General features: G+C 46.1%; 2 protein-coding genes across 2 annotated transcripts in view; both read right to left on the reverse strand.

Annotated features, from left to right (window-relative positions):
• LOC140417899 (uncharacterized) overlaps positions 1-24,423 on the reverse strand; it is a 43,543-nt gene that overhangs the window by 14,719 nt on the left and 4,401 nt on the right. Inside the window, exons 2-5 of the mRNA XM_072501330.1 lie at positions 20,068-20,183; positions 17,036-18,351; positions 10,784-10,920; positions 10,033-10,181 (exon numbers count right to left, since the gene is read on the reverse strand). Coding sequence (XP_072357431.1) covers positions 10,033-10,181; positions 10,784-10,920; positions 17,036-18,237 — 1,488 coding nt within the window. The 5' untranslated portion in view covers positions 18,238-18,351; positions 20,068-20,183. The remainder of the gene's footprint in view (positions 1-10,032; positions 10,182-10,783; positions 10,921-17,035; positions 18,352-20,067; positions 20,184-24,423) is intronic.
• Positions 1-24,423, reverse strand: part of LOC140419661 (uncharacterized) — a 71,527-nt gene that overhangs the window by 6,302 nt on the left and 40,802 nt on the right. The gene's annotated exons all lie outside the window — the stretch shown is intronic.

The following is a 24,423-nucleotide window of genomic DNA, read 5'->3' on the forward strand; positions in this document are numbered from 1 at the left end:
GAGGAGCGGGGGGGGGGGGGAACTGGGAGTGGAGGAAGGAAATGGTGTGATGGATTTGGGTTTCAGCCCAGGGAGGAGGAAGAGTGTGTGGGACGGGAATTTACAGCTTTGGGGGAACAAGAGAGGAAAAAATGTTCCAGAGAAACTAGAATTGTCTGCTCTGGATTTCTATTTGATGAATCATTTTAATATCTCGAATGCAAGTTTGTTCCTTTGAAGGTCTCTTGCTCTTCCCTGTATCCCCCATCCTCACCTCCAACAACAAGTGTGAGGAACCCATGGAGCTTCTTTGTCACTGAGATTGAGACAATCTGATCAGCTGCCTCTGCTGCTTCCCTCCCTTCCACCAGCCAGTCGGGCTAAACTACCTCCAAAGTTCCTCTGTTCCCGAGTCCTGAACTCACTTCTTTCTCTCGTTTCTCTCCCCTCACATCATCTCAGGTCCCATCATTTACATTAGGCCCACCTCCTGCTCCATCGACTAAGCGGCAGATGAACAGACCTGTATGCAAAAAGGATGGGTCATTCAGCTCCTCGAGTCTGCTCCGTAATTTGATAAGATCTTAGCTGATCTGATAGCCTCAAATCTACTTTCCTCTGTATCCCCTATAACTTTGACTCCCTCGTCCATCAAGAATCAATTTAACTCTGCCTTTAAAAGTATTCAATAACCCTGATTCCACTGCTCTCTCAGGAAGACAATTCCACAGACTAATGTCCCTCTGAGAAAACATTGCTCCTCCTTTCTGTGTTAAATGGTAGACCTGTATTTTGAACCTGACTCCCGAAGGTCTCGTCTCTGCCACAAGGGAAACTCAGCATCCACCCTGTCCGATCCCCTCAGGATCTTGGATGTTTCAATAAGATCACCTCATTCTCTGAACCTCACTGGAGACAAGCCCAAACTGGCCAATGTTTCTGCATAAAATAAACCCCCTCATCCCAGAAATCAGTGGGTGTGAACCTTCTCTCAACTGATTCTAATGTCATTATAATCCTTTCATCAGTAAGGAGAACAAAACCGTGCCCGTTATTCCAGCTGTGGCCTCACCAACACCCTGTACAACTGCAGCAAAACATCCCGGCTATTACATTCTGTTCCCCTTGTAATAAAGAACACTTGCTAATCATGCTGACTCATTTACGTGACTCATGTGCCAGGGCTCCCAGAATACTCTGTCCCACAGAGTTCTACAACCTCTCTCCATTTAAATATAATCCTCACAGTGCAGAAGGAGGCTATTCAGCCCATTGAGTCTGCACCGACCCTCTGAAAGAGCAGACTACCTAGGCCCACACCCCTGCCCTATCCCCATAACCGCACCTAAGCTGCACATCTTCTGACATTAAGCGGCAATATTTAGCATGGCCAATCCATCTAACCTGCACATCTTTGGTACAGTACACTGTCCAAACAGAACACTGCTTTTCATAGAATCATAGAATTTACAGTGCAGAATGAGGCCATGCAGCCCATCCAAGTCTGCACCGGCCCCTGGAAAGGGCATCCTACATAATCCCACGCCTCCACCCTCTCCCCGTAACCTAGTAACACCACCTTTTGGACACAAAGGGGCAATTTTATCATGGCCAATCCACCCAACGTTCACATCTTTGGACTGTGGGAGGAAACTGGAGCACCCGGAGGAAACCCACGGAGACACTGGGAGAATGTGCAGACTCCGCACAGACAGTCACCCAAGGCCGGAATTGAATTCGGGATCATGGACCTATTTAGACAGCAGTGCTAACCACTGTGCCCCGTACTGCCCCATTCTGCCAAAATGGATACGTTCACCTTTTCCTACATTATCCTCCATCTGACTGAGATGGCCTCTGGATTACAGGGATGTTGAATGTGGCAGGCTGGCGGGAGTGGGTTAGGATAGTTAACTCTGGAGGTAACAGGTAAGGTAAAGTCGCCATAGTCCCTGATGACCATAGGCTACTTTCCCCTCTGAAGGGGAGATTTGACTGGAGGTGATTTAACCTGAGGATCACCACACCTCAGGTGAGGGGCAGGGTTGTGAAGGCAGGGCTTCATGAATAACCTCAGCCGGTATGAGAATGGAACCCACACTGCTGGCCTCGCTCTGCATCACGAGGAATGGGTGATGGCTTCGGCACCCAATCAGCTGGGAATAGGGTAGAATTGGGCGATGTGACTGAGGTGGAAATAGGTGGTCTTTGTGATGATGTGGATATGTGGTTGGAAACACAGTTTGAGGTGAAATATGTTGCTGTGGGTGTGAATGTTCTTGTTTAGCCTCAGTTTTCAGAGAGAGCGATGGAATTTATAGCGGGGACTAATTAGATTGTAACCAAATTGTGACTAACCGGGGGCGAAATTCTCCCCCAACGACGCGATGTCCGCCGACTGGCGCCAAAGACGGTGCCAATCAGACGGGCATCGCGCCGGCCCAAAGGTGCGGAATGCTCCGTATCTTTGGCGGCCTAGCCCCAACATTGAGGGGCTAGGCCGACGCCGGAGGGATTTCCGCCCCGCCAGCTGGCGGAAATTGTGTTTGTTGCCCCGCCAGCTGGCGCGGAAATGCGGCGCATGCGCGGGAGCGTCAGCGACCGCTGTCAGTTTCCCGGCGCAAGCGCGGGAGCGTCAGCGGCCGCTGAAAGTTTCCCGCGCATGCGCAGTGGGGAGAGTCTCTTCCACCTCCGCCATGGTGGAGGCCGTAGCGGAGGCGGAAGGGAAAGAGTGCCCCCACGGCACAGGCCCGCCCGCGGATCGGTGGGCCCCGATCGCGGGCCAGGCCACCGTGGGGGTACCCCCCGGGGTCAGATCGCCCCGCGCCCCCCCCCCCACCCCCCCCCCAGGACCCCGGAGCCCGCCCACGCCGCCTGGTCCCGCCGGTAAATGCCAGGTTTGATTTACGCCGGTGGGACAGGCAATTTCTGGGCGGGACAAAGAACAAAGAACTTCGGCCCATCCGGGCCGGAGAATTGAAGGGGGGATCCCGCCAACCGGCGCGGCCCGATTCCCGCCCCCGCCCAATCTCCGGTACCAGAAACTTCGGCGGGGGCGGGGGCGGGATTCACGGCGGCCAACGGCCATTCTCCGACCCGGCGGGGGGTCGGAGAATGACGCCTCGGATGTCAGACAGGTCAGGACGGTGTGTGACTTGTTGGGGAACTGGAAGGTGATGGTTTTCACAAACACTTGCTGCCCTGGTTCTTGTGGTGAAGGTCACATATGAACAGACGGGGTTGAGGATTTTAGAAACATAGAAAATAGAATCAGGAGGAGGACATTCGGCCCTTCGAACCTGCTCTGCCATCCGTTATGATTACGGCTGATTTAAAACAAAACTTAGGAGAAATTAATTCTTTCAAAGGGTCATGAAGTGTGGAATTCGCTACCTCAGAATGCAGTGGATGCCGGGACATTGAGTAAATATGAGGAGTTAGACAGATGTTGAATTTACAATGGGTTGAAGGGTTGTTGAGAATGGGCAGGAAAGTTGTTGAGTCCGAGATGAGATCAGCCATGATCGTAATGAACGGTGGAGCAGGCTCCAGGGGCTGAATTTCCTAATCCTGCTCCTAGTTCTTATGTTTGCTGCCAATGCCCACATGTGCAGTTTGTGTGTGTTATAACGTGACCTTGTTGCGAGTGACATAAGCAGTGACCAGAACCATAGGTGACACAGCTCAAACAGCACAGCTCTGTTTAGGCAGTGGTTTCCTTTCATCCACCCATTTGGCATCCTTCATGTCTCCATGAAGTTAACACAATAATTCCAACTCCATTATATGGAAAAATACCTAAGCTTAACAAGATGTATTCAACCAATTATTTAAAATCGCGGTGTAACATTCAGCCCCTTGAGCCTGTTCCACCATTTAATAACATCACGGCTGATCTGACAGTGACCTCAAATCTGCATCCCACCTACACCTGATAACCTGTCAATAACCATGGAGAAACCATGGAAATGTGGGGACTGTGGGATGGGATTCAATTACCCGTCTGAATTGGAAACTCATTGACATAGGGAAAGGCCGTTCACCTGCTCCGTGTGTGGGAAGGGATTCACTCAGTTATCACACCTCTACACACACCAGCATGTTCACACAGGTGAGAGGCCATTCACCTGTCTGGAATGTAGGAAGGGATTTAATGCTTTATCAAACCTCCGGACTCACCATCAGGTCCACTCTGATCAGAGACTGTTTAAATGTGCTGACTGTGAGAAGAGCTTTAGAAGCAGAAAGGATTTACTGTTACACCAACGCAGTCACACTGGGGAGAGGCCATTCACCGGCTCGATCTGTGGGAAGGGATTCACCCATTAGTCCACCTTCTGAGACACCATTGAGTTCACACTGGGGAGAGACTGTTCTGCCGTGTGTGGGGGCAGGAATTCATTGATTCATCCGACCTTCTGATACACCAATGAGTTCACACTGGGGAGAGACCGTACACTTGTCCCGTGTGTAACAAGAAATTCACTCAGTCATCCCACCTGACTACACACCAACTTATTCAAATTGATCAGGGACCTTTCAAATCCTCTGATTGCGAGAAGGGATTTAAAAGTGAATGGAATCTGTTGACACATCAGCGAGTTCACAGTGGGGAGAGGCCGTACACCTGCTCTGTGTGTGGGAGGGGATTCACTCAGTCAAACAACCTGCTCAGACATCAGCAAGTTCACAGGTGACAGAAGGGGATAGATTCTGCTGTTATTGCTGCTGTGAATCACATCTAGAATTGAATGATGTCAGGACGCCTGTTTCCAGTGGGGTTTCACACATATGAATGATTATGAAATTTGCATGATGAAACAACAATTCTGCGTATGGTTGACATTGCGGGAGAAAGCCATGGACTGCAGGAAGATATCAGTGGACTGGTCAGATGGGCAGAACAATTGCAAATGGATTCAATCTTTTTTAAAATTTCGAGTATCCAATTTTTTTTTCCAACTAAGGGGCAATTTAGCATGGCCAATCCACCTACCCTGCACATCTTTTGACTTGTGGGGGTGAGACCCACGCTGACGTGGGGAGAATGTGCAAACTCCACATGGACAGTGACTCAGGGCCGGCATCGAACCTGGGGGCTCGGCGCCGTGAGGCAGCAATGCTAACCACTGCACCCCCTGCCACCCCGGAATTCAATTTAATAATAATCTTTATTATTGTCACAAGTAGGCTTACATTAACACTGCAATGAAGTTACTGTGAAAATACTCTAGTCGCCACATTCCGGCGCCTGTTTGGGTACACAGTCAATTTGACCATATATAATGGCAGCCAGTGTTCAATTGATCAAATCTTGGGGATAAAGTTGAAGCTGAATGACAATTGATTATAACAGTAAAGAAGTCTGAATTCTTCAGTAAGTTAAAATCCGAGTTGTTTCGGTAACAAGAATGGAGAAAATCATTTCAGTAAAATCCTGATAAAAATAACGTGACTTCAGGCAAATGGAACGAGCTGATTGGTGAGTGGCTGATGAATCTATTTATTTTAACCTCCAGCTTATCGTTGCTTCAGTCAGTTAATAATGAAATAAATAAAGGCAATGACAGGGCATCCCAGTCCTGTGGCGAGCACATCCTGGTCACTGCATTCATCAATTATAAAGTGAGACGATTCATTAATTATCACAAAACTGAAATAATCTGATCATTGTTCATAGAATTAGTTTGTGGTCCAATAATCAAATCTAGGGGATAAAGATGAAGTTGGCATTGTAAGAGTGAAAACGTCTAAATGTTTCAGTCAATTACTCATTTGAGAGGTATAGATATTAACAATCAACAAAAATGGGTGGCACAGTGGTTAGCACTGCTGCCTCATGGTGCTGGGGACCTGGGTTCGATCCCAGCTCTGGGCCACTGTCCATGTGGAGTTTGCACATTGTCTCTGCATGTGTCTTACCCCCACAACCCAAAGATGTGCAGGGTAGGTGAATTGGCCACGCTAAATTGCCACTTATTGGGAAAAACAAAGAAATGGGTACTTTAAATTTATTATTAAAAACAATTGACAAAAACATTTCAGTGAATTCCTGATAAAAGTAAGGTAACCTCAGCTCAATGGAAGAAGCTGATTGGGGAGAAGCTGATGAATCTTTATTTATTTTAATCTTAAGTTTATTTTGCTTAAGTCAACTAATCAAATAACTAAAGACCTGGCCGGGATTCCAGTCCTGCTCCACGTGGGAAAACCAGGATACTTCTCATGTCCAGAACAATCACAAGTGCAGGAAGTGACATCAGCTGGAGCAGCAAGAAGGGCAGTGGTCGAGAGGTATGTTCGTGATTGGTGGAGTATTTCCAATGGGATTCTAGATTTCCCAGGACATAATTCCATGCTTCTTGAGTTCGATACCAATGCTTTAGACTTTAACATGGGGACATGATTAAGTCATTTACGGTCCTCTTTTTGACAGTGAGAAAGAAAGCTGTGGACTTTTATTATTCATTTATGGGATGTGGGCTTCACTGGTTGGGGCAGCATTTATTGCCCATCCCTAGATGCCCTTCCGAACATGGTGGGGAGTTTCCTTCTTGAACCGCTGCAGTCCTTCAGGTGTAGGTACACCCACTGTGCTCTTAGGGAGAGAGTTCCAGGATTTTCTCCCAGCGACAGTGAAGGAACGGTGATATATTTCCCAGTCAGGGTGGTGAGTGACTTGGAGGGGAGCCTCCAGGTGGTGGGGTTCCCAGTGATCTGCTGCTCTTGGCCTTCTAGATGGTAGTGGCCATGGGTTTGGAATGTGCTGACTAAGGAACATTGGTGAGTTACGCAGTGCATCTTGTAGATGGTACACATGGCTGCCACTGTTCGTCAGTGATGGATGGTTGAATGTTTGTGGAAGGTGGAGCAATCAAGCGGGCTGCTTTGTCCTGGATGCTGTTGAGCTTCTTGAGTGTTGTTGGAGCTGCACTCATCCAGGCAAGTGGAGAGTATTCCATTGCACTCCTGACATGTGCATTGTAGATGGCGGCTAGGCGCTTTGGGGGTGAGGGGGTGGGGGGTCAAGAGATGAGTTACCCTTCGTAGGATTCCTAGTCTTTGACCTGCCCTGGTAGCCGCAGTATTAATGTGGCTCGTCCAGTTCAGTTTTTGATCAATGGCACCCCCCAGCATGTTGATTGTGGGGGATTCAGCGATGGTAATGTCATTGAATGTCAAGGGGCGATGGTTAGATCCTCTCTTGGAGGTGGTGGTCATTGTCTGACACTTGTGTGGCACGAATGTAACTTGCCACTTATCAGCCCAAGCCTGGATATTGTCCAGGTCCTGCTGCATTTGGACAAGGGCTGCTTCATTATTTGAGGAGTGCGAATGTGCTGAACGTTGTACAGTCATCCGCAAACATCCCCACTTCTGACCTTATGATGAAGGCAGGTCATTGATGAAGCAGCTGAAGATGGTTGGGCCGAGGACACTACCCTGAGGAACTCCTGCAGTGATGTCCTGTAGCTGAAATGGTTGGCCTTCAACCATCATCCTTTGTGCCAGGTACGACTCAAACAGTGGAGAGTTTTCACCCTGATTCCCATTGACTCCAGATTAGCTAGGGCTCCTTAATGCCATACTTGGTCAACTGCTGCCTTGCTGTCAAGGGCAGACACTCTCACCTCACCTCTGGCATTCAGCGCTTTTGTCCACGTTTGAACCAAGGCCGTAATGACTGCAGGAAGACATCAATAGACTGATCAGCGGGCCAGAAAAGTAGCAAACTGAGGTCAATCCAGAGATGCGCCGGGTAATAAATACATTTGGGGAGGACAAACACGGCAAAGGGAAAGAATATGAATGGTTTGATAGTGAGGTGTAGAGGGACAGAGGGGCGTAAGAGTGCATGTCACAGATCCTTGAAGGTGACAGGAGAGGTAGATACGGTGATTGTAAAGGCAGAGAGGATACTTTGTTATTCACGGGGACATAGAGAACTAGAGCAGGGAATATTCCCAGCAATTTCTATTGGAGGAAATACTTCAAACCCCTCTCTCCACAGATGCTTCCAGAGCTGCTGCGTATTTCCAGCATTTTCTGTTTTATTATAAGATCAGGAAGGTTATCCAAAACACTAGTTAAACCACAGCTGCATTACGGAGTACAGTTCTGGTCACCACATTACAGGAAGGATGTATTCATACCAGATAGGATGCAGATTGACGAGGATGTTGACACAAATGGAGAATTTTAACAATGAGGAAAGTTTGGAGAGACCGAGGTGGTTTTCTGTGGAATAGAGAACGCTAAGGAGAGATTAACTGAGGTGTTCAACATTGAGGGGCCCGAATAGAATGGATAAGAAGGATCTATTTCATTAACAGATCAATAACCAAGGGGTTTAGATTTGATGTAATTAGCAGAGGATTGGGAGTGGAAGGTGGATAATGGATCTCTCTGTCTATTCGGAACCCTGGATATGCGTTATCCCTTCTCAGTTCCCAAACAACAGACGTCAAGTCTGTGCTTTTTGGCAAAGTCCAGTTGAAATTTATTTGTCAGCTGTGCCACTGGGAAACTGGGAAAAATTTAGAAAGAACTAGCCCTGAAGCAAGCCAGTCAGATTAATTGTCTTTCGTGAATACAGAAGTTGAGTTTTCATTCATATCATAATACACCAGATAAAATAACTGGGTAATTGCGATTAGCAAAGCGAGCAGCAAAGGTTTCAGAAATATAGATGGAGTGAGCAAGAAGAGAAACAGAACAGAGCAACAGAAGCACTTTTCCGTTCCGGTAAGCGATTCTTAAGAGAATTGTTATCTCAAAGCCTGGCCTTCTTTTCACTGCTGATTGACTTAACTAATTTATAATTTATCAATTCGACCCAAGTGTCTGTCCATCAATTTAAGAGATATAGGTATTTGAATATGTTGGTGGAATTTTCCCATTCCATCGCTTGCCAATTTTCCAAATTAACAGCACCTACATCTCAACATTAATTAGAAAAAACATAGCCTTCAGGACATTATGACCTTAGACTGTCTATTACCATGGAAACAGGACTGCCTGTGCTGGAAAAGCAGCAGCATACAATGGGGTCTTTTAGTTAGTTGGCGTCACTGACCTTGCTTGTCTCAAGCAATTTGCAAATGTTAAAATCTAGGTTTAATGAAAGAAAACTGAAGTGTATGTTCTGGATTAACCCTTAATAGGTTTCCAGTTATTGTTGCACTCAAATAATGCTTAATATGCTTAATGAGTTCTCATTTAACCCTTTTACCTTTATCATCTATCGGTAACTAGAAAAGCCAATTTCTATCAGTCCCCCCTTTTGATTCTTCAAAAGATTAATAAGTTGAATCAAAATAATGAATAGAAATTAAGGAAGTAATGTGACAGGATAGAAGTAAGCACGGGGAAGAACTCATTCACATTGTCTTTAATGGTTCACTTGTTTGAGAACAGCCTTCAACACTGGAGCAGGCAAAGCTTTGCAAGCGTTACAAGCATTCTGGAAGTATTTTATTCAATAAAAGGGATTATGTAGTACAATAACAATTCAGTAATCATGGAAGTTGATTATATGATTGTAGTAATAATTGGGTAATAATGCAATAATAACAGTTCAATATGAGGAGCCTTATTCAATGTCATGGGCTGGTGGTGCAGTTGGATCACTATGAACTACTTTGATTGGTGGAGCATTATGAGTAGCCATACATTGGCCAATGCATCTGATCAGCAAGACCACTATGTAAATGACAAGCCCAAAAATGAAAAATAAGAGAAATCCCTGAATGAGAGCCATCCCCAAAGAGTGTTGTCAGAGGGTTGGTAAAGTTTTCTAACTTTTCTTTGAATATGTGCTGACAAACTTTCGATTTCTTCCAAATTATCTGGGATGTAGGTGCAACACTTTGCACCAATCAGGCCACAGGTCCCACCTTTTTCGGCTAGCAAATAGTCAAGTGCCATCCAATTCTGTAAAGCCACAGTTCGAATGGCTAGCATCTCGGCTGAAATGCTACTTAGAACTCGGGCAGTGTAATTGGCTATTTTCCCTAAGGCTGCAGCCAATTTAATATATTCTCTGGTCAATACGATGATGGCATAGGTTGGGATGAGAGCAGAAAAGAATTTCTCAGCCCCTGTGATCTCGCGTTTAGACCTCGTGAAGATAGTGGTAGGTTGATATTTCTCAAACTGTGGGATGAGAGGTCCATGTTTCGAGTCTACATTTATAGCATCGGCTAGGGAAAGGGAAAGAGAATGACGGTGAAGGGGACAATGAATCCTAAATAGCATACTCCACTCCAGCTCACTGGGAGCCAAGGGTATGCAGTATTACCGCAGATGTAATAGGTGCCATTATAGGTAGAATTCTGGGCAACCACTTGTGGGGACCAATGTTTTGTAACATTTGTCCCATCGGTGTGATTAGGTAGCCCTTTAAAGTCGATGGGATTCCCTTTATGTCCATAGGCCACTACCTTTCTTGTGTCATGAGTGCACTGTGTACTGGCACTCACATCCAATAATATTCACATTTACTGTATCCCACATTCCATGCTCTATGATTATACCCAATTAAACATATGGTCCCAGTACGATTATGACCAGTTGGGAAAGTTACTTGGGGGGGGGGGGTTCTGTTTCCGATCACAGACATGTTGATATCATCCCTTGAAAGTGTTTAATGGGCGGCCTGCAGATCGCCATCTCTTAACCTCATCGTTTATCGTTTCTTTGGTTCTGGTGTCTCCGCATTGGGGAAGGGTATAGTCATGACTTTGGAAAATGTACCATTCTGCTATTTGGGATAAAGTAAAAGGAACAGGCTGCAGTAGGATACCTGCTTGGGAATTGGTAGGGATAGAAGAACACATCCAGCACTCAGAGACGTTAAAGTCTCTGGCATAGGTATAGGACATGTAAAGGAACGTGTTAACATTGAACTCCTGGGTAAGGCCTGCTAGGCCAAACATGTAACTGAAAATCAATATTATGGCAAACATTTTTACAGATTTTGATTTTGGTATGCGCGCTTCACACGTGACGTGTCAATCCTTGATCTGTTGCCTTGGGAGTTTCACGGCTGACTGGGTGAAAGATTTCTACCATTCGGTTACCAGCAGCACTTTGCGATTACTGGAACTCAGTAGAAATTTAAGTTAAAACTTCTCAGGTGCTAATATGAATTGTTTTATTTGTCTTCTATTGATTACAATTTGAAAGTCATTTAAAAGGCAATTCGTAGACAATTTGAAGCTTTCAAAGAATCACAGGCATTATCTTCTTGCTTAGGCAAACAGCTCAACAATAACTTTTAAAAGTCAAAGTCTGAAAATGAAATATGAAAAAAAGAGAGAGCGAGATAATCTTCAGCTTCAAACCATTGAAACAAAAACTAACAAACTACTCACAAAAACCTGCCCTACCAATCTACCTAAACCTACCTAAAACCTACCCACAAAACCTACCTAAAAAATGGCAGAACGAAAACTCTTCAGTTATACCGTTTCATATCTGTCTTAAGTCATCTAATCACTCCCCAATATAATACTAATTGGTTTGGGTTAGACTCAAACACATTTGATTTGACAGCAAGCCGTCCATCTTCAATATGTAACATTACTTCTAATTGTTGCGTATCTGCATTCCTGTGTATGTTAAAGAATGCGATATGGTAACTCCTCTATGGGGCCCCAACGGCAAGTGTGGTCACAGGTCGGCAAAGGTCGGAGTATTTTCGACTACACAGGGGAACAAGACAGGGATGCCCGTTGTCCCCATTACTGTTCGCGTTGGCAATTGAACCACTGGCCATAGCGCTGAGAGACTCCAGAAAATGGAGAGGGGTGATTAGAGGGGGAGAGGAACACCGAGTGTCACTCTACGCGGATGACCTACTGCTGTATGTGACGGACCCAGTGGGGGGGGATGACAGAGGTCATGCAGATATTGAGGGAGTTTGGAGATTTCTCGGGATATAGGCTTAACATGGGAAAGAGTGAGCTTTTTGTGATACACCCTGGGGACCAGAGTAGAGGGATAGATGGCCTACCGCTAAGGAGAGTGGAAAGAAACTTCCGATACCTGGGGATTCAGATAGCCAGGAGCTGGGGAACCTTACACAGACTCAATCTGACACGACTGGTGGACAAATGGAAGAGGATTTCAAAAGGTGGGACATGCAGCCGCTGTCACTGGCGGGCAGAGTGCGGGCAATTAAGATGATGGTCCTCCCGAGGTTCCTATTTGTGTTCCAATGTCTCCCTATACTGATCACTAAGGCCTTCTTTAAAAAAATAGATAGGAGCATCACGAGCTTCGTGTGGGCAGGGAAAGCCCCGAGGGTAAGGAGGGGGTTCCTACAACGTAGCAGAGACAGAGGGGGACTGGCGTTGCCAAATTTGGGCGACTACTACTGGGCCGCCAATGTGGCGATGATTCGTAAATGGATGATAGAGGGAGAGGGAGCGGCGTGGAAAAGGTTGGAGATGAAGTCCTGCAAAGGGACGAGTTTAAAAGCGCTGGTGACGGCGCCACTACCGCTCTCCCCAAAAGAATTTACCACGAACCCAGTGGTGGCGGCAACATTAAGTATCTGGGGGCAATGGAGGCGACAGAGGGGTGTGCTGGGAGCCTCGGTGTGGTCCCCGATCAGGAACAACCATAGGTTTGCCCCAGGGAGGCTGGACGGAGGATTCCAGAGCTGGCACCGGGTAGGAATCAGGAGAGTGGGAGATTTATTTATAGACGGGATGTTTGCGAGCTTGGGAGCGCTTGAGGAAAAGTTTGAGCTGCCCCGGGGAAATTTCTTTAGATATATGCAGGTGAGAGCGTTCACGAAACAACTGGTGAAGGAATTTCCGCTGCTCCCGACACAAGGGATCCACGACAGGGTGCTTTCGGGGGTGTGGGTCAGGGAGGGCAAAGTGTCAGAGATATACCGGGAGATGAGAGAAGCGGGGGAGGAGTTGGTGGGCGAACTGAAGGGAAAATGGGAAGAAGAGCTCGGGGAGGAGATTGAGGAGGGTTTGTGGGCTGATGCCCTAAGCAGGGTAAATTCCTCTTCCTCGTGTGCCAGGCTTAGCCTGATCCAATTTAAGGTGCTGCATAGAGCACACATAACGGGAGCAAGGTTGAGCAGGTTCTCTGGAGTGGAGGACAAGTGTGGGAGGTGCGGGGGAAGCCCGGCGAACCACACACATATGTTTTGGTTGTGTCCAGCACTGGAGGGGTATTGGAGGGGAGTGACGGGAGTGATTTCGAAGGTGGTGAAGGTCCGGGTCAAGCCAGGCTGGGGGTTAGCCATATTTGGAGTAGCGGATGAGCCGGGAGTGCAGGAGGCGAAAGAGGCCGATGTCGTGGTCTTTGCGTCCCGAGTAGCCCGGCGTAGGATTTTACTCATGTGGAGGGAGGCGAAACCCCCCGGACTGGAGGCCTGGATAAACAATATGGCGGGGTTCATAAAACTAGAGCAGATGAAGTTTGCGCTGAGAGGATCGGCTCAAGGGTTCACCAGACGGTGGCAACCGTTCCTCGACTACCTAGTGGAACGTTAGAGGGAAGATAGACGGCCAGCAGCAGCAACCCAGGGGGAGGGGAGGGGGGGGGGGGCGGGGAGGGAGGGGGGGGGGGTAAATTGTTTGGGTTTTTGGAGGGGGAGAGGGGGCGGGGGGGGAGTATTACTTAGTGTTATTTGGTTAGTTTACCATGTTAGTTACACAATGTTATATTGCAGTTATCATGTTACTTTTATTTCTATTTCTTTGATTTGTAAGGGAAAAAACTGTGTTTGAAAACTTTAATAAAATATATTTTTTTAAAAAAAAGAATGCGATATGGTGCTTTATCAAAGCCAGCAAAAACTGGCTGTATGCTGGCTTGGCTATTGTAACAATGGAGATTTCATGTAATCGTTTCATGCAATACTGAACAATGATTTGCAAAATGTAAATCAAATCTGTTTTAATCTAGTAAAGTGAATTATGCTGCTTCTATGAAATTGTTATGTTTTGAGAAAGTTGGAATCAAATATATTAATTCAATGCTTTATAAACTGTCCGTTAAAATGTTTCAACCTTATAAGTTATGGAATGTGGTTCACGCTGTAATCACTAATGGCCCGAAAAGAGAACAATAGAGCCTTTAAGTTACTGGGCTCTTGTCACCTCGTTGCCATGGATTCAGCCCTTGTCCTTGAAGAAATGTAGTTAAAAGTGTTTGTCTTATCAGTCTTCTGTGTTACTTTAAAACTATGTACCTAAAAGTTGTGTTGGACAAAATGATTGAACGAATTTGCAGAATATGTGTTTTTAATCCTTAATTTAAAACTGGGGCTTAATATTTACGCTTAAACAGCTATCTTTTACCTATATGAGGTGTATTAGAAATATCTGGCTTCTACACTGGGTTGTGAGTAATATCTGTTAGGGGCCTTCCCACTTGGCTGCAAACGGTTCGCGCTGAATTTGTTTTACGTAAATGGATTCTCCGGGCACCAAGTCGTGGCCCCCCCTCAGGAGGATCGCCCCACGCCGCCGACACCTGACAGCATTTGTTAAGTTTTGACAATAACTGAGTAAAGCATCACTCATCAGATGGCAGTCTGCCCTTAGTAAGTCAATAGTTCCTGGCAGGGACATGGGTCTGCCAGTGATGATTAGGCCTGTGGTTCTGTTTGGGATTGCTCTGGTACTGCACAAAACTAGTGGCAAGGCTTGAATCCAATTCATGCCTTCTTGGTTGTATTTGGACAATCGTTCTTTTAAAGTCCGGTCCATACGTTCCACTTGTCCTGATGTTTCTAGATGATAAGGGCAGTGTAGATTCCAATCGATGTTCAGTAACCTGCACACCTCCTGGCAAACAGCACCTGTAAAGTGCATTCCATTGTCTGAGTCAATGCTAGCTGGTACTCCCCATCTGGGAATATAGCCTTTGCATAGGGCTTTGGCTGTAGTCCTCCTGGCTGGAGCAGCCTCCACCTATCTAGAGAACTTATCCACTATTACAAGGACGTCAGTGTATCTTTGACATGTAGGAAGGGTGATGTAATCAAACTGCATGTTCTGGAATGATCCTGCAGGAGCTTTTAGCTGAGGCATTGATGTTATAGGTCCTAAGTTGATCTTTTGACAGGTTACTCAGTGGTTCAATACCAACTGTGAATGTTTTTTGAATCCTTTGCCACACCAACTTTTCTGGAATCGAGCCATCATCTGTTGAGGGGCTAAATGTCCCCATGAATGGATCTGTTGGGCCAGAAATAGCATCAGTGCCTATGGTGCAATTGGTTTATCAGTCTGAACTTGTCTCCAAATATCATCATCATACAACTGGATACCCGAGTCTAATCATGACCATTTTCTCTTCTTGTGTAGTCAAGTTGCATTTCACGTAGATCTTGTAATAAATCGGTCACTCCCAATTTGTAGATGTGCCTTGGTTCTGCTGAAGAATCCCACTCGGAGGCAGCTTCTTTTGCTACTTGGTCTGCAAGGGTGTTTCCTTGTGCTTCTGTCGAGTTGTCTTGAGTATGGGCCTTACACTTCAGAATGGATACTTCTTTTGGCAAAGCTATGGCTTCTAGGTGATCATTTCAGTGGTGGGAGTCTAGAACTCGCTGTCTGATAGGGTCCTAGAAGCAGAAAATAAATGTCTTGGATATCCAATTGAAGGACTGGGACATACAGAGCAATCGACTGAGATCTGTAAAATGGGATTAAGCTGAATAGCTCCACTTCAGCCAGCACTCACACAACGGGCCAAATGGCCTCTATCTGTACCAGAACATTGAGCTTTTTACTTTGAAGTTTGTTTCTGATGATAATAACCTCGAAGGGACTGGAGTTTAACATTTAGATATTGGTGAAATAAATCAGCTGTTTTAAACACATTGTAGATTTTTGTCTTTCCCGCCTGAGTGTTTAACATCACCTTGCTGGAGCTCAGAAAGGACAATCTCACTTCATAGAATTAGAGAATTCACAGTGCAGAAGGAGGCCATTCAGCCCATCGAGTCTGTACCAGCCCTTGGAAAGAGCATCCTACTTAAGCCCACACCTCCACCTTATCCCAGTAACTCCACCTAACCTTTTTGCACACAAAGGGCAATTTACCATAGTCAATCCACCTAACCTGCACATCTTTGGACTGTGGGAGGAAAGCGGAGCACCCGGAGGAAACCCGCGCAGATACAGGGAGAACTTGCAGAGTCCGCACAGACAGTGACCCAAGCCGGGAATCGAACCTGGGACCCTGGAGCTGTGAATCAACAGTGCTAACCACGGTGCTACCATGCCACCCTTGCATCCAAGCTCCCGGATTGTCTGTCTTCTCTCCGGGTAAGATTCTGTTTCTCTCTTGTATTTCACTGTGACAGGGCAGAGACCTGATTGAAGGGATTCAAGCATGGGAATTCTGGGAAAGATGGGCAAGGATTTGGGAGGTGCCAACATGTTCAAAGAGTGGAGAGGAGAGGGTGGTTGAAGATGGGGCAGTAATTTGTAAGGATGGCAGGGTCAAGGGTTTGTTTTATAGAGGAGGGGGTGATGATGGCAGATTTGAAGGACAGAGGGACAGTTGAAGAGAGAGAAATGTTGACAATATCCGTGGACACAGGGTAGTTGGCTGATCAGGAGCTAAGTGGGAATAGGGTCAATGGAGCAGGAGCTGGGTCTCATGGACAAGATGAGCTCTGAGAGGGCATGAGGGGAGATGGGAGAGAAACTAGAGAAAGATGTGGGTTCAGGGCTCGGGAAAGGATGAAATTTAGAGACAGTTTGGTGCGGTGGACTCGTGGAAGGGAGGGAAGCAGCAGTCACAAAGAAGCTCCAAAAGCTGCTCACACTTCTTGTTGGAGGTGAGGATGGAAGAGACAGGGGAGAGCGAGAGTACTTCAAAAGGAACTAACTTATGTCAGAGATATTAAAAAGCTTCAACACACTGCGTATTTCACACAAATCTAATTTATTTTACTTTTAGCCAGAATATTACCCCCTGTAAATGGGCTGGAGTTTGTTATCAGCAGAAAGAGACCCAAATGAACACGATTCAGTCCTGAATGTGAGTAACAGCAAAATTCAATCATTGTGGTTACTTGTGGCTTCGTTGGTGTCTCAGTAGGTGGGATGAAGTGGTGAATCCCTTCCCACACTCGGAGCAGGCGATAGGTCTCTCGTCAGAGTGAACACGTTGATGGAGCATCAGATCCCCAGAACGTATAAAGCACTTCCCGCAGTCTGGACTTTGAAACGGACTCTCATCAGTGTGAACTCGCTGGTGACTCAGCAGGTCAGAAGACTGAGTAAATCCCTTCCCACACTTGGAGCAAGCAAATGGCCTCTCCCCACTGTGAACACGCTGGTGCTTCTGCAGGTTGGATGACTGAGTGAAACGCTTCCCACACTTAGAGCAGGTGAACGGTCTCTCCCCAGTGTGAACTCGCTGGTGCTTCTGCAGGTTGAATAACTGGGTGAATCCCTTCCCACACGCGGAGCAGGTGAATGGTCTCTCCCCAGTGTGAATTCTCTGGTGCTTCTGCAGGGCGGATGACTGAGTGAATCTCTTCTCACACTTGGAGCAGGCAAATGGCCTCTCCCCAGTGTGAATTCGCTGATGTACAGTGAGATCAGATGATTGTCTGAACCCAGTCCCGCAGTGAGAGCACCTAAACGGTCTCTCGTCAGTGTGAACACGTTGATGGCACATCAGATCCCCAGAACTTTTATAGCACTTCCCGCAGTCTGGACATTGAAAGGGTCTCTCATCTGTGTGCACTCGCTGGTGACTCAGCAGGTGGGCTGAAATAGTAAATCCCTTCCCACACTCTGAGCAGGTGAATGGTCTCTCCCTGGAGTGAAATCGCTGGTGTGTGGACAGAGCGGATGACTGAGTGAATCCCTTCCCACACTCGGAGCAGATGAATGGTCTCTCTTTGGAGTGAACTCGCTGGTGTCTCAGCAGTTCGGATGACTCAGTGAATCCCTTCCCACACTCTGAGCAGATGAATGGTCTCTCCCCAGTGTGAACCCGTTGATGTTTCCGCAGGGCCGATGACTGAGTGAATCCTTTCCCACACTTGGAGCAGGTGAATGGTCTCTCCCCAGTGTGACTGCGTCGATGAGTTTCCAGCTTGGATGGAGAAGTGAATCCTTTCCCACAGTCCCCACATTTACACGGTTTCTCCTCAGTGTGACTGCATTTGTGGCTTGTGAGGCCTGATGAGTGACTGAATCCTCGTCCACACACACATGTGTACGGTTTCTCTCCACTGTGAACGATGCTTTTTCCTTCCATGTTCAAAGTACGATGATATTCAGGATATGACAAATTGAGGACTCTCAGATCCTGATGTGATGCTTGGTTTGAGTTTCTGGACTTTGAATCCTCCCCTTCGAACACCCTGTGAAACTGCTTGAAAACAGAAAATAGTGAGTGAGAGAGAACCCACAAAAACACAAAGGCAGGTTGTGAAATGGAGCTGAATGAATCTGGTCATTTGAGGGGCCGGCACTGGGAAAACGTGACCATGAAAACGGCTGGATTGTTATGAAACCCAACTGGCCTCTTTGGGAGGAGAGAGAAAGAGGTGAAGAGGGATTTTGTATATCTACAAGACATATTAAGAGAGTAGTTGGCAAAGCAAATGCGATCCGAGCTTCATCAAGAGTAATATTGATACTGAAACTATGCTTCTGGTGGTACGGTGGTTAGCACTGCTGCCTCACAGCGCCAGGGATCCAGGTTCAATTCCGACCTTGGTGACTGTGTGGAGTTTTCACTTTCTCCCCGTGTCTGCGTGGGTTTCCACCCGGTGCTCAGGTTTGCTCCAACAGTCCAAAGAAGGGACAGTTAGGTGGATTGGCCTTGATAAATTGCCCCTTACTGTCCAGGGATGTGCAGGTTAGGTGGGGCTATGGGGTTACAGGGACATCGGTGTGAGCCTCGGCAGGGTGACCTTTCAGAGAATCAGTGTAGACTTGATGGGCTGAATGCCTCCTCTGCACTGTAGGAATTCTATGGTTCTAATTCTATTCTATGAATCTTTATAAAGCTCTGGTCACCACTCTTCAGGAAGGATGTGAAGGTTCTTGGAGAAGGTGCAGAGGCGATTTACCAGAATGGTTCCAGCAAAGGAGTTTGAGGGGAGATTTGATTCAGGGTCACAAGATTATGCCAGATTTCCATCGGGTGGACAAAGAAACTCTGTTTCCATTCACTGACCGTACAAGCAGCGGGGACACAGATTTAAAGCCTTGGGTAAAACCTGGATTGAACTATATAAGATCCTGAGGGGTCTTGACAGGGTGGATGTGGAGAGGATGTTTCCTCTTGTGGGAGAATCTAGAACGAGGGCATCACTGTTGCAAAATAAAGAGTCACCCATTTAAGATAGAGATGAGGATTTCTTATTCTCGAGGGCTGTAAGATTTTGGAACTCACGTCCTTAAAAGGCAGCGGAAGCAGAGTCCTTGAATAATTTTTAAGGCAGAGCTGGATAGATTCTTGATGAGCAAGTGGGTGAAAGGTCATCGGGGTAGGCAGGAATGTGGAGTTGAGGTTAGAATGAGATCAGCCGCAATCCTTTTGAATGCTGAGCAGGCTCAAGGGGCCGAGTGGCCTGTTCCCAGTTTGTATGCAAAAGGTACAGGTGATATGAGATGTATGTTTTTACACTGCAAGCGGCAATGACCTGAAACTTGCTGCCTATGAGGGAGTTTGAAAATAGATTCAGGAATCATTTGATTTCAAAAGGAAATTGGATAGACGTTTGAGGGAAATAAACCTGCGAGGATACAAGGACAGGGCAGGAGAATTGGACTGACTGGATTGCTCCAGAGAGCTAGTATGGATTCAATGGGCCGAATGCCATTCTCTGTGCCATCATGTCTCTGACTCTTTTGTGTAATCTAGTTTTGTAATTTAACCTCGGGGGTTCAGATATCACTCAGGTAAATCTGTGCTACACTTCCTCCGAGGCCATTCTCTCCTTCCTCAGGTTTGTTGCCCAGAACTGAACACAGTTCTCCAGGTTTGGTCTAACCAGGGTTTGTGAATCTCAGGACTTTTCCTGTCACACTGAGACCTGAAATCTTCCCTCACAGACAGAACAGACAAACCTTTTACCTTCCACACCCAGATGCTGCTGAAATTCAGGTTCTGATGAATCGGGTGATTCTGTCAGATCACGATGTGACGTTTGGTTTGCGTTTCCCGTCTGTTAAACCTCCACTTCCATTATCCTGTAAATTTACAGAAACCTCACTGTCAGTTTAGGATTGAAATTCACAACATTCTCTCCTCATCAACTTTGATTAACCGCATTCTTGGAGGTTTGATCACATGAGCTGCCGCCATCCTCCAGCCATTAATCGGTCAACACATGCATCCTTGTGACACACTGCCTTCCTCGGCCAATTGGGAAGCAAAAGGACTCATTACCTTACAGGACAGGGATTGACTGTCAGACAAGCAACCTTTATCCCATTTTCAATATTTTGATATCCACTGAAGAGAAATGTTCAAAGAAAATTACATTAAAATCTTCTTTACTGTCCCAATGATTTCCCAAAGACCCCAAATTCTTTTTTAACTGTCCTCATGATTTTCCAGACACGAATCTGACCAAAACAGAAGGTTAAATTTGAATTAATTTAAAATCTACTGAAGACCCTGAAACAATTGTCGATTGTTGCAAAGACCCATCTGGTTCACTGATGTCCTTCAGTCGGCAGCACGGTAGCATTGTGGTTAGCACAATTGCTTCACAGCTCCAGGTTCCCAGGTTCGATTCCCTGCTGGGTTACTGTCTGTGCGGAGTCTGCACAGCCTCCCCGTGTGTGCGTGGGTTTCCTCCGGGTGCTCCGGTTTCCTCCCACAGTCCAAAGATGTGCAGGTTAAGTGGATTGGCCATGATTAATTGCCCTTAAGTGTCCAAAATTGCCCTTAGTGTTGGGTGGGGTTACTGGGTTATGGGGATAGGGTGGAGGTGTTGATATTGGGTAGGGTGCTCTTTCCAAGAGCCGGTGCAGACTCGATGGGCTAAATGGCTTCCTTCTGCACTGTAAATTCTATGATCTATGAAATCTTCTATCCTTACCAGGTCTGGCCTACACGTGACTCCAGATCCACAGTCAGTTTGTTGACTCTTAAAATGCTCTCTGAGATGCACTCGGTTCAAGGGCAATTAGTGCTGGGCAGTGAATGCTGGCCCAGCCAGCGACACCCACATCCTGTGAATGAATAGAAAAGAAAATCTGCCACCCTTACCTGGTCTGGCCGACACGATTCCAAACCACAGCAATGTGGTTGACTCTTTAAATGCCCTCCGAGATGGCCGAGCAAGCCACTCAGTTCAAGCAAAATTAGAGATGGGCAATAAATGTTGGCCCAGCCAGTGACTCCCACAAATAATTCAAATAAAATCCTGGAGACTCCAGTCAGTCAATCCGGGAGAGTTGGCATCCGGTCCAGGCTCGCAGCGCATGCGCCCAGCGGCACCTTGTCCTCTGTAAAGATGGCGGCCGGTAACCCGGGCCTGTCACCGCTCAGCTCTCATTCTGTTTGGTGCTGTTTAAGACGGGACCGTTAACATTTTCCTCGGGAGTTGAAGCCTCCACGGGGTATTTATGAAGCCTCCCGGCTCACTCCGCAGCTTCTATTGCTCCCCAGCCACCCACCGGCTCCAATCCTGAAAGTCGCTCGATTGTTTCTTTCCCGCTCCTCGCACCGTCAGCGACAACCTGAACTGCGCATGCACCAGTCACAGTCGGACTCTGCGCATCTGCGCGGAAGTTCTGTGATGTGGATAGAGCAACAACGCATGATGGGTAATAATTCTGCCATTGAAATCGATATTGTTGATTCAAATTATGATTTGCCAACTGATTACAATTGGTACCGTTGGGCCAAGGGAACAAATGTATTAAATAAATTAATACAGCAACTGAGGAGTACAGGCCCATCCACCACAGTCTGTCCTGGGTGTGATTGACAACAGACCAAACACAGACAGTGAATTGTTAACGTGTTGGGGTCTGAGCAGGTTAAGGTGAACAGTGATTTTTGTCCCCCTGGACAGAACAGTTAAACTACTCCTCGCCAATAATGTGCTGAAATTGGATCAAATGGCCTGGGCTTTTAAAGTTGGAGTGTTGACCAATGGGAAAACTGAGGAAATCCTTTTGGACACATGAAGTGTGTGGGTGATCTCCCTCTGAACTGCTCCTGAACTGCACATTAGATTAATTAATGACTAACTCATATTTATTCTTATCCAGTGGAAACATCTTCCACTTGTCTATCATATCAAACCTGTTCATAATCTTACAGGATCAGGTCATCCTTCATTCCCTTTTCCAGAGAAAAGGTTTACATCCTGTCCAATCTTTCTTGCTGGGTATAACCTGCCAGTTCAGGCATAATTCAAATATCTTTTTCTGCATCTTCTCCAGTCCTTGTAGATCCATTTTACAATATAGAGGCTTTAACTAATCTGAGAAGCAAACTCACCGTTGTCCCCAAATGCCTGCATGTTGCAGTATTTTAGTCATTTTACTGTTCGCTGAATGTAAAATGGGACAGAATAAGATCCAACGAGCCAGTCTGTAACACTGTAGAACATCTACAAACTTGTCTCTTCCACGTAATGCTAAACAGTTGACTTTTTCACTTTTAACCTGTCAGTTATGGCATTAATAATAATGTCAGAGAAAGACTGGATTTCAGCTTGGTGACACCAGGCCAGACTAAATTTTAGTTCATAGGATTGTTGAGCTAATTTCTCCACATCATAAGATGCCACTGACGATTCCTGAACTGTCAAACCAACGGAAGGAATTTATATTTACCCTCTGTTCATCTTAAAAGTGTTGATTCTGCTGTTACTGTCACTGTTAATCACACCCAGAACTGAACCATCTTCATTCTGACAATTGGGGGTTATTTCGAATCTCTGTAACTGAGCTGGGCTAGAGTTTAATATCTTGTTGTTTGTGAAATAAATCAGCTTTGTTTCAAACACTGTGTCAAGTCCTTGATTTCTCTCGGGGGAAAGGAAATTAATTGATGGCCACGTGCCACCAGGCCATGCCAGTCTGAGTCTTTTAAGACAGAGATATCTAGGTTCTTGATTAATAAGGGGCTCAGGTGTTATGGGGAGAAGGCAGGAGAATGGGGATGAGAAACATATCAGCCAGGATCGAATGGCAGAGCAAAGTCGATGGGCTGAATGGCACAATTCTGCTTCTCTATCTTTTTTTAAAATGGGAGGATCTCATAGAAATGTACAAAATTCTAACAGGAGTGGACAGAGTAGATTCATAAAGAATGTTCCCAATGGTGGGGAGTCCAGAACTAGGGGGTCATAGTTTGAGGATAAGGGGTAAAACTTTTCAGACTGAGGTGAGGAGAAATTTTATCACCCAGAGAGTGATGAGCCTGTGGAATTCATTACCACAGAGAATCGTTGAGGACAAAACATTGTGCAATTTGAAGGAGTTAGATACAGCTCTTGGGGCTAAAGGGATTAAAGGATATGTACGACTCTGTGGTGCAATGGATAGTGTGTTGGACTTCTACTTAATGGCAAGTAAGGGATTCAAAGATTGTGGGATCAAATCCCACCAGAGTCGACTGTTAGCGTGGTGCAGTGGTTACCACTGCTGCCTCACAGTGCCAGGGACTCGGGTTCAATTTCTCCCCGTGTCTGCGTGGGTTTCCGCCAGGTGCTCCGGTTTCCTTCCACAGTCCAAAGATGTGCAGGTTAAGTGGACTGGCCATGGTAAATTGCCCTTCAGTGTGCAATGGACAAGGGCAGGGTAATCTTTCAGAGGGTCGGTGCAGATTTGATAGGCCGAATGGCCACCTTCTGCACAGAATTCTATGAGATGGGGGGGGGGAACGGGTATTGAACTTGATTATCAGCCATGATCATAATGAATGGCGCAGCAGGCTCGAAGGGCCGAATGGCCTACTGCTGCTTCTATTTTCTATGCAAGTCACGTCAGCTAGATTGGATTGGATTGGATTTGTTTATTGTCACGTGTACCGAGGTACAGTGAAAAGTATTTTTCTGCGAGCAGCTCAACAGATCGTTAAGTACGAGAAGAAAAGGGAATAAAAGAAAATACATAATAGGGCAACACAACATATGTGTTGGAGCGTGTAAGGAGGGCAGATTTCCTTCTCTAAAGGACATCAGTGAACCAGATGGGTTTTTACAACAATTGACAATGTTTTCATGGTCACCATTAGACTTCTAATTCCAGATTTTTATTTAAAAAAAATGTATTTTATTCAAAATGTTTTTGGCCAAAAACAATACAAAGGTTTTCCTTTTTACAACAATAAAACAGTATAAATAACAGTGGCCGTTTTAACAAATAAATAAATAATATATAAACTAAATGGCAACTGCCATATCAAAAACAATAACTCTCCAAAAATAAAATCAAGCAATCCAATATACATAACCTGGTACAA

The sequence above is a fragment of the Scyliorhinus torazame genome, chromosome 5 (assembly GCF_047496885.1).
Source record: "Scyliorhinus torazame isolate Kashiwa2021f chromosome 5, sScyTor2.1, whole genome shotgun sequence".
Classification (NCBI taxonomy): domain Eukaryota; kingdom Metazoa; phylum Chordata; class Chondrichthyes; order Carcharhiniformes; family Scyliorhinidae; genus Scyliorhinus; species Scyliorhinus torazame.